This window comes from Glycine soja, chromosome 7, assembly GCF_004193775.1.
Source record: "Glycine soja cultivar W05 chromosome 7, ASM419377v2, whole genome shotgun sequence".
Taxonomy (NCBI): domain Eukaryota; kingdom Viridiplantae; phylum Streptophyta; class Magnoliopsida; order Fabales; family Fabaceae; genus Glycine; species Glycine soja.
This window is the reverse complement of record NC_041008.1, coordinates 38,288,924-38,302,181: the sequence shown is the minus strand read 5'-3', so window position 1 is coordinate 38,302,181 and position 13,258 is coordinate 38,288,924. Positions and strand designations below refer to the sequence as shown.

Here is a 13,258-nt window from a genome sequence, read left to right as displayed (position 1 = left end):
AGGGTTAACAATACACTTTTTAACGCTCTTTAAATTTTAATATATACTTGCTCATTAGCTTAAACACATACTGGCTACTTTAAAAATGGGATCCACTAAATGATAAATGTGACTCACATATTTAATAAGTCCTGCATAAATTTTACCTAATAATAAAGAATATATAAAAAAGAAGTGTTTTAAGTTTATTTTTATCCAATTTCTAGACTTCTAAACAAAATCATTAAAAATCACTACATTAGTTCTATATATTTAATTAATATACATTCTTTTAAATATGACTTATTGATCTTTCCGTTTAATCTCTCCATTTTTAAAATTAAAATTTAAAAATAAATTATGCATACTTAATAATTTTATTTTCTTAAAACTTCTTTAGGATCGATTCAACTTATAATAGTCATACATATCTTTTTTGAAGTTTTAAGTGTTTATTCTCTTACATATATTTATATATTTTAAACTTAACCTAAAATTAAAAATACTTATATATATATATATATATTTATATTTATATACATATATATACACATATATCAGAGGTGGAGTCCCTAAAAACGCAATCATACCGTAAAGAAAGTCCAACTAACTTTCTTGATAAGCCTTGTGTTTGTCAATTATAAAGCACATTCGACGCCGACGCACAGCAAGGAATTAATTATAATTTTCTCTACGTTAATTAATATCAATGGCACTATGGCAGGAAGTTTACGCTGCATATTCTGGGATATTTCTTAAAGATCGATCACTAAAAATGCAAAGTAGGCTTATATTGGATTATGAATTCTAAATTAACGAAGCAGAAGACGCGCTAATTAATAGGCAAATTAGGCTCATTTGCATGTCTATCTCAAGTGATATTGATTGATGAGTAACGTTAAATTAATTTGTTATTGAACAAGTATATTGAAATTATTGTTTTGTGTTACTCAACGTTGGTGAATGGAAATTCTCATATATAGAACGTATAAATTCTGATTGTAACAATTAAACTTTGTTGAGCAGTTAATGATTATTTTATCCACATCTTCTTTGCTATAAGTACGTTATCGTTCTCAAAAAATTTATTTACGAGTAGTTATACATAAAAATTGGAAAGCTAGTTCATATTTAAAAGTTGAAAAAATTTCTTATTAATTATGAGTATTTAATAAAATTATCTTAACTGAAAAATATAAAATTACATAAAGAGACATATTTAAGTAATGTTTTTATAAAAAAAAAAAAATAATTTTCTTGCTAAAATTATAATTTATAATATTTATAATTATAGTATCAAATCAATTTTAAACACTCCTAAATTTTTATTTATAAAATATCCAAAAAATAAAAAAATATAAACCTATAACACTATCAAATATCAATATTGTGTATAATAATTTTTTTAAAAAAAAAAGAAAATAAAACCTTATCATATGTAAAAAAATATAAAAATAATAAAATTTTGCCTTAAATATAATTTTTTTAAGAAAAATCTAATAAATGTTTAAGAAAAAAATAAATATAAAAAGGTGGAAATTAACATTTTAAAAAATTATACTTCAAGTATCACGTAGAAAAAACTTAAAATTACTCAAAAAATTTATTTATCAAACCATCTAACAAATTTTTCAACTAAAAAAATTAAAAATTAATTAACTAAAGTATGTTGTTAAACATACTTTAAATACAAATATTGCATTAACACTTTTTTTCTTCATATCATATCATTGTATAATCACTTATATAAATTACTTATCAGATCAATAATATTTTTCTACTTTTGATTTCTGTGTAAACACCTAAAATATATATATCCAAGAATCATTTTCCAGTTAAAAATGATGTTACTGCAAAAAAAATATTATTATTCACTCAATTTCTCTTTCTCTAATTTTTCTTTGTATCTTATCATATTATTTATCACTTCTGTTAATTTTTAAGTCTTCCTTCCTTAACATTTTCCTACTTCATCTAAAAAGTTAATTAAGATCAGTTCAAACAATAGAAAAATGAACTACTTGCATAATAAATAAATAAAAAATAGCCTATGAGAGAGACGTTGATATCCATGAAGTCGACGTAACATACAAAGACAGAGAGAAATGCCTCAATCCATGACGTCATTGTTTGAGGTATAGCCAACGACTCATTCTGTTGTCCGATTCTTACACCATTTTTTTAGGATATCACTTTTAATTTTTTATATTTGATTAGATATTTTATTTTAGTATATTAAGATTGAAATTTTTATTTTGATTTTTTATGTTTTTAAAATATATTATTTTAGTTTGTTTTAAAACTTTCTATTAGAATCATTAGTATTTTGCTCATTTTTAAATTTTTAAATAATTTAATCTCATTTTTTATTTATTCTATTTTAGAATTGTTTCATTTTAACATATTATGTTTTAAAAGTTTTATTTTAATTTCTTATATTCTCGAAATATATCATTCTAATAATTTTTTTAATTTTTATTATAAATTTAATGTCTATCAATGTTTTAATTTTTAGAATAATTAAATTAAGATAATGTGAAAATTTGATGAGATTTCAAAAAAAGTCATATTGTCATTTTGTCATTTAGATCTAAGTTAATTGATAAGTTATAATTATGTTTTTGTCTTTTATAAAAATATCTCTTTTCTTAATCTCCTTCACTTTTATTTAAAATAGCACAACTGCATGAAAGGTTTTGATTTTTCAGGTAAGAAATATAAATTTTTTTTATGGTTCTGACAAAATTAAGTGTTAACGTTGTTCAATATATGTGTTGATGCATTTTTTTATCTTTTTTAGATCTGAAGAAAAAAAAAAGGAAGGAAATGATATTTTTTTTAAAAAAATAAAGATAGTGACAATTTTTAGTTGTCATTATGTAAAATTAATTATTTTAAAATATGTAATGTTACTTTTAATTTATTATATTTTATAATTGTTTCGCTTTCACACATTAAGTTTTAAAAGTTTCATTCTTATCTTTTATATTTTCAAGATGTATCATTTTATTTTTTTAATTAAAAGATAATAGGACACTAACATTTTTATAACTGAAATATTGAAATAGAACTAAAATGATACATTTTAAAAATATAAATAATTAGAATGAAACTAGCAAAACGAATGAAAACATATTTGCCTTCATGTTCTTCCTTTCAGGAATGAAAGATTAGGAAAATATTATTGATTGGAATTTTCTCCAAATTTGATAGCAATTCAGCAAGCACTAAGTAGTTACAGCATTCCACTAGTTAGTTAAACAACATCATTCTGTTATAACCATTTCCAAGTCTGTTAGAAAAATTAGTATAAGTATATCAAGCAGTGGAATGAATAAAGGGATGAGAACAATTACCTCAATTAGCTTTCCTTAGTTCCTTAGCTGTAGCAGTAGAATAGAGTAGCTATTCGTATCAAAATTCCTTAGAAAAACATGAAAAAAAGACTTGAATGGTGTCACCCGGTGAACTCATAGTTCTTGGTCTATGAAAATATATTCTTTAAGTGTTCCATTTTTTTCCATTGAGGCCAAAATTAAAAGTGATATTAAATCTTTTTTATAATAAATTAATTTTAGATAGTAAAATAAAAATTTAATTGTAAATAATATTTTATTCATTTCGAATAAAGTAACATAAAAAATTGTGCAAAATATACCCAAATATTATTTTTATCATTTGTTCTGTATACTTTGTTATTTTATTAATGACTTCTCTAAAAGTCAAGTCTGGCTATGTTCTTGCACTAAAAAAAGTCTCATAAATCTTATAAATAAAAAAATATGATTAAAATAAAATATTTTATTAAAAAATAATCGATCACATTTTTTCACAGAGATTAATCATCATTAAAGTTAGTAGATATTTTGTATTAATGTCACAATGAAAAAAAAGATCGATAAATAAATTTGTTTTTTTAGAAAAGAAAATGGACAAGGAAAAAATGGAGAGAATATTAATTTCTTTAAAAAAAAGTATAACTCACTCTAATTTTAATATGTTAAAATTCAATGTTAGAGAATAAAAATGAAATTCAATGCTAAATACACTTTACTTTTTCACTTTTGAAACCCCATCAGATTGAAAAAACTTGTTTATAAGAAAAAATAAAATTTAGAAATTATCCTTGGAGTCATTTTAATTCTTGGACTAATTAAGTTAGTGAGCACACACACTGGCGCGCAATAATTGTATGCTTTCACTTTAGTTTGTCCATGTAATAAACTATGCAAAAGTTAAACATTAGTCAACAAGTATTGAAATTTTCATAGGCTTAGTTTTTGGCGATTCCGCGCATGAGCACGCGGTACTTCGTTTCCTATATTGTTACTATTTTGTCTTAGTATTTCTTCTCTAAGTTTTTGCTTAAATATTTTTTTTCATTGAAATTTTGTGTTTCTTCTTTCCTGCTTAAATTTTTTTTTGTAAGTTGCTGCAAATTATATTTTTTTAATTTTTAGTTCTTATATAATTTTAGATAACATTTTATTATTATTTTAAACATTATCTAAAATGTTTTAAGGATTCAAAATAAAATAAACATAATTAATGAGAACTAAAAAGTATAATTCTAGAAGGACGAAAAATAAAAAGTCATTAAATTGTAAAGACTAAAAAGGTATTCAAACCTTAAATTTTTTTAGTAAACATTTCACTTTTTATTTAACTTTTTTGAAAGAAAAAAAATCATTTTTATATAATAACATAAAATATTAAGATTAATTTAACAGTGAAAATATATTTTAAATTTTATATATTTTCAAGACAATAATTTATCATTATTTAATATTTTTATATTTTTTAAAACTCTTAAATTAGTAATTATTTATAATATTTCTATTTATCTCAAATCGGAGAGTTGTAGAATCTCTTGCATTTAAATATATTTTTCTAGAAATCTTAATTTCCTATATTATTTAACTTTATTGTGCGTATTTTTGTAATATTAAATTTTCTTAAATGTCTTAGTTTATATTTTTAAGTTTTAATTGATAGTATATATTACATATAAATACTATCAACTTTCTTATAATTCACGGGAAAAAAAGTGCTTATAATTTAACTAGGTTTTTTTTTATATTTGGATTAAAATTTGCAAAACTGTTCGGTGTTGCTTCTTTAAGTACTTGTTTGGTTGAAGATAAGAAATTATTATTTAAGAAGAAATTTTCAAAAAAATAACATGAGTTCGACACATCTTTCTCTCTATTTTACTTCAAATATTATTTTTATTTTTTATTTTTTTCTTCCACATAATCAAACTAATCCTAAAACTAAATTTTCAAACAAATTATTAGTATCAAATATACATTAGAGGATAATCAAATATGATTTTAAATTAATTTTACTTTTTAACATATTTTTGATCCCCATAAAAATTCAAACATACTTTTTTTTATAAATCGTAAGTATTTTCAATTAAAGATAATCTTACTTGACTTAAATAAAATTATTATAAATAATATTTTTTTCCTTTAAATACTTAAGTCACTGCATATTCGAAATCAATAATTAATGTGAAACAGATCCGCATCAGTTGGTGATAATCCAATTAGATTTAATCTTTCCTAAAAAAATAGCTTTAATCCTTATTTGCTATTACTATTACTAAGAAGAGATATGATTAACACGTGAGATGAATGTTTCGTTAGACCGCGATTTATTACAAGCCTATTTATGGACGATTCCGCGCTAAAGCACGCGGTACTTTATTGTAATTTTTGCATAGTGCATCTCCTTTATATTTTCTACGGGCAACAAAAAACTACCAATGTCTTATAACTTATAAGTCAACCAGCTTTAGGTCATATCAATAACATTCAGATGTTGGGTATTCGAAATATCGATAAGTATTAATTACTAATTTATTAATTTTTATTAATGAGAAGATTTATACCGAATACAATTACATAAATTATCAACAAAAAAATTTACTTATTTTTATGAGTTTAATATATTAATAAATATGCGGGACTAGAAATGATTTCAGAGAATCGAGTCTTCTCAAATTGTTTCTTTTTAAGAACTAAAAAGATTTGTGCTAAAATAATAAATGTCAAGAAAAAATAAGAGACATTAGACACCTAATGGATCTTAAAGTACTATTTTAGCATTTTCTAATCAAATCCATTCATATTTGGATTACTTGTTGATGATTAATCAAGTTTGATAAATTCACCTTTTGAAACAAGAAATTATGATCTCGAAAATATAATATCAATTACTTCTTATATTTTACCATAAAATAAATCTTATATGTCTTTTGACATTTTATCAAGTAAATCTTATATCTCTTTCATCATTTAATAGTCATTATATATTTTCAAATTTTATCACTATTTTTTATTTCTTTAGATTATTATCTATCATATTCATTGTTTTCTATCTATTAGTTAGATGGTTTTTTAAAACACACGCACAAAGTTATATAACTATTTTTATATATATAATTTTTTTTATTAATTAAACCATTAAATTAAAAAGAATATCATGTAAATTAAAAAGTATATTTACAGAATTAAAAAAATATAAGAATTAAAGCATTTCTATCGATAGTAACAGATGGCAGTGGCGGTGCTTGCGGAGGGAAAGTGCGGTGGTGGGGTGATTGGATTCTGAATGGATGTAGGGTGAGCTTCATGTCGATCACGCGTGTGCAGACCTCCATTAGCTTGACGCACGTGTGAATCGAGTTGATGGCGAGGTTCATGCATGTTCTTCAAACTCGCGAGTTTCGATGTGCTACAAAACCATATCCATCGCCATTGGTTGCCGCCACCCAGAACTTCTGGCTTCTATGCTCGGTTGTTGCTGCATCAGAAACCTCAGGGAAGAAGATTCTTGTTGTCGATGTCATGTGTTGTACGATAATGTTTTTTTAACTTCCCTCACACTATGTTGTTTTCATTTTTTTGTATTAACGTGCTAGCATTTTTATGAGGTAACACCATACGTGAGTAGCTAGCTGACATGTCACGTACATTAACGAACACTTAACACTTACACATTGTTACTAACAATAACGATAGGAAATAAACATAAAAGTTTTCAAATATTAGAATCAAATATAACTTCTTTTTATCAGAAAATAAAAAAAAATATTATTAAAAATCACAAATATATTTAAATCTAATCAATATTATGAAAAGTTTAATAAAAAATGAAAATGATAAAATATTACAGTCAAAAGAAAAGGACAAAATACTTTTGACGTGTAAGATGCACGGCTACGTTAGACGTTAGCATCACGTGTTATTTTGAGGAATACTTCTTCCTATCTCTGTTTTTGTTTTCTTCCCTTCGAACCCGACTTGTTTGCACATTAGAACTTTTACAAGTGCTTGAATTTTTTTTATTATTATTACAATTGGAAAAAAAAAAAACCAAGCCCCCCAAATTCGATGTTGACTAGAGATAATGTCTAGATATAATATATAAGGTAAAGACAACCCTCATCCTTTAAATTAACTTTTAGGGTTGAGTTAGACTCAAATTTATTGTATTACAATTACAAATTCTACAGCTGGAATTGAATCAGTTTCAATAATATTTGGCTTTTGAATTGAATTCTATGCATCCTCTTCAATTTGTGGGTCATTGTTTTCTGGGAAATGTGAATAACACTACGGTTGTTAGTAAATTACTAATTACATATGTTAGTGGCGGACATTTCATTCTCGTTTAAAAGTGTATTGTTTCTTTATGTCCCCTTGAGCAAGAGTTCATGTTCACATTCCCCCTAACCCAAGAAAAAGGAAAGAAAATTTCTCTGTTCTTCTCTCTCTTAGTTTGGGGTCAGTCCATATTCTCATATTGACCTTTGAATCTCGCAGGTGACTCTAAAATAGAATAAATCTTCTAACGGAAAAGTTTAATTTATAGTTATATTCATATAATTCTATTTTTTATATACATTTATTTCTATTGTTTATAATTTGTTATTTGTTATATGATAATTTTATTTATGTTGCTATGAATTTTAGTAACAATATCTAAGTTTGTCAGTGAAGTATATTTTATTAGTATAGATTTTTATAATAAATGATATATAATTTAAGAATTACTACTAATAACACACTTTTGTAATACATTTTGTATTGTATATTGATTAAAATTTACATAATTATGAGTTTAAAACTCATTAAATAAGTGGAATACACAAAATTTGATATTTTTTTAATAAATTTTAGTCTATAACAAATAATGTATTAGAAAGTACTCCTTTCAAACTCAAGTATATAAGAAAAAGAAAGCTTATGTATGCTGTTTCAAAATTTAATCAAATTTTAAACGATTTATCCCTACTTAATAAAATCATTAATAAAATATAACTTATTTACTTCATATTATTTTACTTTCAATGATCATTTGGTTCTCGTGATATTAACTATTAATAAAATTATTTTAATCTTTATAAATTCTTTTTCTAGTCCTTCTATTATAAATTAAATGATAACTGACATCTCTTATGTGATATTATTATTCACATGACCTTAATCATGTGACATTTTCTTGACGTAACATGTTTTGACCAGCTGTATCCTAACAAATTTTAACAACAGAGGCTACAAATAAAAGTTTGAAACTTATTAAGACTATTTTAAAAAATAAATTACAAGGACAAAAAAAATGTGAAACTACATAGACCAAAATCTTATTTAAGCCTAAAATTAACCTGACCCCAAAATTTAGCCATATCCATCTAAAAGTAGCATACCGGCATATATTATACACTCAAAGACTCGTAACTATCTGAAAAATTACAAAAGAAATATCCACTTAAATGGATATCAATAAAGCATATTCCTACAAAATAAAAAATGGAGCTTATATGAATTTTTTAACAGAGATATTTTTTTTTTAGTTTTTAAAGAACAAGAACATCTTTCATTAAGGACAATTTTATTGAAGTCGAGTAAAATGTAGTCAAACTTAATCAACATGTTTATGTTGTCAAGAACAGTTTACCCTTGTAATCTTCACTTTCAAGTAATAAAAAGAAGATTATGTAAATATGGTTCATATACTTTCACTTAAATTTAATTTTATCTTTATAGTTTCAAATCAATCAATTTCGTATACTTTAAAATATAGGGAGATTTAGTTCTTGCGCATTGACGGAATTTACTCAAGATAGGAGCACATCCACCTATTTCTTAAAGTATATGAACAAAATTAATCAATATGAAACTACAAGAATTATAACTAAATTTTATCAAAAATACATAAACCAAAAATATATTTTACCCTAAAAAAACATATAAATGATAATATATCACCATAAAAAAATTAACAATTTGAATAAGCATTAGTTAGTTCTAGGTGTACCATATTCGTTGTCTCATAATTACTTGTAGAACTCAAATAGTCAGGCTATATATAAACATATTTGCATTCCTGAGAAAAATATATTCCTCAACAAAAGACAAGATCAAATAAAAAAAGATATCATATATGAAAAATATAGGTAATATACATGTGGAAAAATAACAATAATATGACCTGATACAAGTCAAAATATGAACATTAAAAAATAAAAACTATGAGGAGAATTAGAAATTTTTGTTCAAAAACTTTGAATGCAATTACAGACAGCTTTGGATTTTCACCACACAAATTGCCGGTGGAATTGAGAGTTCCAATAACGATGTTGAATAATATTGATAAGTTGAATAAATTGTCGATGGAACATCTTAGTTTCTTAGTTTTTGTTTTAACTCTATTTTGCTAGTTAGTTTCCTAGTTTTTCCCTTTTAAATTATTTTCCTAGTTTCCTTATTATGGTGCATTCAATTTTAAGTCTTTGAGGTGTAATTGTTTGACAACAATCTGATTAACAATTTATGAATATATTTTTCATACATTTAATCTATCCCATTTTAATTTTACTTCCTAAACTTTGCCTTTTATGATTTTACTCCTTTAAATATTTTTGTTTAATTTTAATATCCAGGATTCATTAAGTAATAACATGACATTTCTTTAACTTATCACATCATCATTCCACTAGAAGTTTTAAATTTTGTACAAATACTCTCCCCTTAATGCTCTTAATCATATTATGAGTTACTTATCTTGATCATGCATCGGGATAATGCCTAGCTCAGTAGAACATAGATATCAGAATCATGATCCAAGTTTTTCTTATATGATAATGAGGCAAGTTCAGGTCCTGTCTTTACCTATGAGGAATCATGATCCAAGTTTTTCTTATATGATAATGCCTAGATCATCCAAGTTTTTGATAGTTGTTTCATGTCTTAGGAGTTGTTAATAAATTGTAACTAGCACATGTTGTGAAATTTTTTTAAGATGAATTTTTACTGTTCGATCCTAATGATTGGTATGAAAATTTTCTTTTGTTCAGAGTTCAAACTCTATAATTCACGAATATATTTCCAACTATATACTCTATGCACGGATAGTTTAAAGAATTTTTATACTATCATCTAGTCAGAAATGGTGATTTTTACGGTGATTTCTGATTGGTTCATAGGTTAATTTTATTTGTCGGTTGTTGACTTCCTACACCCCCTAATTCCAAAGGGCAAAATCGCATAATTTAAATCTTTTACTTGATATTGAAATTCGGTGCGGAAAGTTTGCTACCATGAAGTTGATCCAAATACTTAATCTGTATGATAAACAATATGGGTCTAATTGCAGTATGGGGTCTCTTCTTTGTCTGATTTCTTGCATAGGCAGTTTTTTTTGTTGAATTAAGCATGTTCTCGTGTACTTCATTTGGATGGTATTGGTTTATGCAGCAATTATCCTTTTTGATAATCAACCTAATGATGAACATAAGAAACAAATGTTTCTTTATAGTAAAACACATACTCCACTGGTCTTTATTTCAGTTTGAAGATGTTGCGCATAAAATAAAAAGTAGCAAATGGAAAGGCTTGTTATGCTACAAGGAGGTTAGTTCTGAGGAGACACTGATCTTGAAAGGGATCAGTGGTGTTATTTTTCCAGGTGAATTGTTAGTCATTTTAGGCACTTTTGGTTGTGGTAAAACAACTCTGTTAGCTGCATTGGGAGGCTGGCTAAATCACGGTATCACTAGAGGAAGCATAACCTACAATGGCAAACCCCTCTCAAAACCAGTGAAGCAAAACTTGGGATTTGTTGCTCAACAAGATGTCTTCTATCCTCACCTATCAATCAGTGAGACACTAGTCTTTTCGGCTCTTCTTCGCTTGCCATATGGCATCTCTAAAGAAGACAAATTCTTAAAAGCTCAGGCAATTATGAATGAACTTGACCTGCCTCATTGTAAGGATACTATAATGGGAGGGCCACTTCTAAGGGGAGTTTCAGGTGGAGAATGGAAAGAGTCAGCATAGGACAACTTCTTTTAACTAATCCAAGTCTCTTGCTTGTTGATGAGCCTACTTCAGGTCTTGACTCAACTACTGCTGGAAGAATTGTGCTAACTCTGTGTGAGTTAGCTAAAGATGGAAGGACTATCATAATGACTATCTACCAGCCTTCCAGCAAACTTTTTTACATGTTCCAGAAGATTTTACTGTTATCAGATGGTAGAAGCCTGTACTTTGGGAAGGGAGAAAATGTTATGAATTACTTCTCCAGCATCGGTTATGCTCCATCTGTAGCTACGGATCCAACTGATTTCTTACTTGATCTTGCAAATGGTACGCAGATTCGCAAACATTAACCTTTCAAACATGCCTAGGAATAGCATCCTGCTTGGTTACATTAAGACTAGGGCGACTCACTCTTTACATTCAAATATTTCATGCCACTGCAACATCATAATCATGTATATCCATATCAATGAGAGCATTTAAGAACCAATTTTGGAATAAAATAATATGAAAGTAAGTATGATCTATTTTTTAGAACTGAAGCCTTTCAAGTCATGCTGGTTCAAGACTTCTGCATATAGTTGTTATCTTTGAGAGAGAAAAAGAGTTAAAGCAAAGTTAAAATGACATGTTTTTACTTTTGTTGAAATAGTTTTTGCATCGTTCTAAGCTAATGCACCAGTTAGAAGATTTGTTCCTTGCTTCTCTTTTAGATTTCCACTATCATTAGTCTATTCATTAATTTAGAAATCACATTACAACATTTTTAGGTATTTATTCTGAAAATTTGGAAGAGGATACAAATGCTACAAAACAGGTGTTATTATCTGCTTTTGAGAGTAACCTTGCATGCCAAGTGAAGATGGAACTTCAAATTTCCAGGGATTCATTCCATCACAATTCAGAAGATGAGATATTTGGTCAACGTTGCACAACTTGGAGGCAGCAGTTTACTATATTACTAAGAAGGGGTTTCAAGGAAAGAAAGTATGAGCAATTTTCACCCCACAAAATCTGTCATGTTTTGGTCTTATCATTCTTTGCAGGCTTTCCCTGGTGGCAGTCTGGAGCTGATCAAATGCATGACCGGGTATTTATATGATATAGTTAGTACTTTGTCATAATAAAACCCAATACATTTTCTGATTATTGTTTCTTCTGCTGCGTAGGTAGCACTACTTTTCTACTAGACACAATTTTGTGGATTCTTCCCTATGGTCCAGTCTATCTTTACCTTTCCTCGTGATCGCCAAATGATAATAAAGGAAAGGTCCTTCTACATGTATAGACTCTCGTGTTACTTCATAGCAAGTAATATTGATGATCTTCCATTGCAGCTAGTCTTGCCAACCCTTTTTGTCACCATTACTTGTTGGATGGGAGGGCTAAAAGTGAATGCTTCAATTTTCTTTCAAACTCTAGCTGTTGCTCTTCTCTATGCTTTGGTATCACAAGGCTTTGGCCTTGCTATTGGAGCATTGCTGATAAATAATCAAAAAGTGGCTGTTGTAAGAAAAAATAGAGAAAAACACAGTACAGAAGAGAAGAGAACTAATTGAAAATTTGTCGTACAGTGGAAACCATTGTCCTGAAAGCAAAATCCGGCTAGACCTCTGTGTAATTCAAATTGCCAACTGCTCCCTAAGGTTAATGCTATGGAAACCACAGAACAATTACCCGGATTAATGAGTTGTGAAAAACAGAAAAAATAAATAGAAAAACATAAAAAAAGAGAAAGGTTTTCTATGAAGCCTTTTTAAATAGAATATCAGTGTTGTAAAAACGGTTCCCCTTATTTTTCTATAACAGCTCCGTCACTTTCTCAATATTAGCCTCACCACTAATTGACCCGTTCAAAAAATGTTATTATAGTGGATGTTACAAAAATATGATTTGATAACTAATAAAGAGCATTTAAAGAAAATATGTTTTAAAACCTCTGATTTGGG

At 26.7% G+C, this 13,258-nt stretch overlaps 1 protein-coding gene across 1 annotated transcript; it reads left to right on the top strand.

Annotated features, from left to right (window-relative positions):
* The first annotated feature begins 11,455 nt into the window (after positions 1-11,455).
* Positions 11,456-12,868, top strand: LOC114420655 (protein scarlet-like). The gene is made up of 3 exons (XM_028386497.1): positions 11,456-11,636; positions 12,356-12,399; positions 12,647-12,868. Exons 1-3 carry the CDS (start codon positions 11,456-11,458, stop codon positions 12,866-12,868), a joined length of 447 nt encoding a protein of 148 aa, XP_028242298.1.
* Positions 12,869-13,258: the final 390 nt, after the last annotated feature.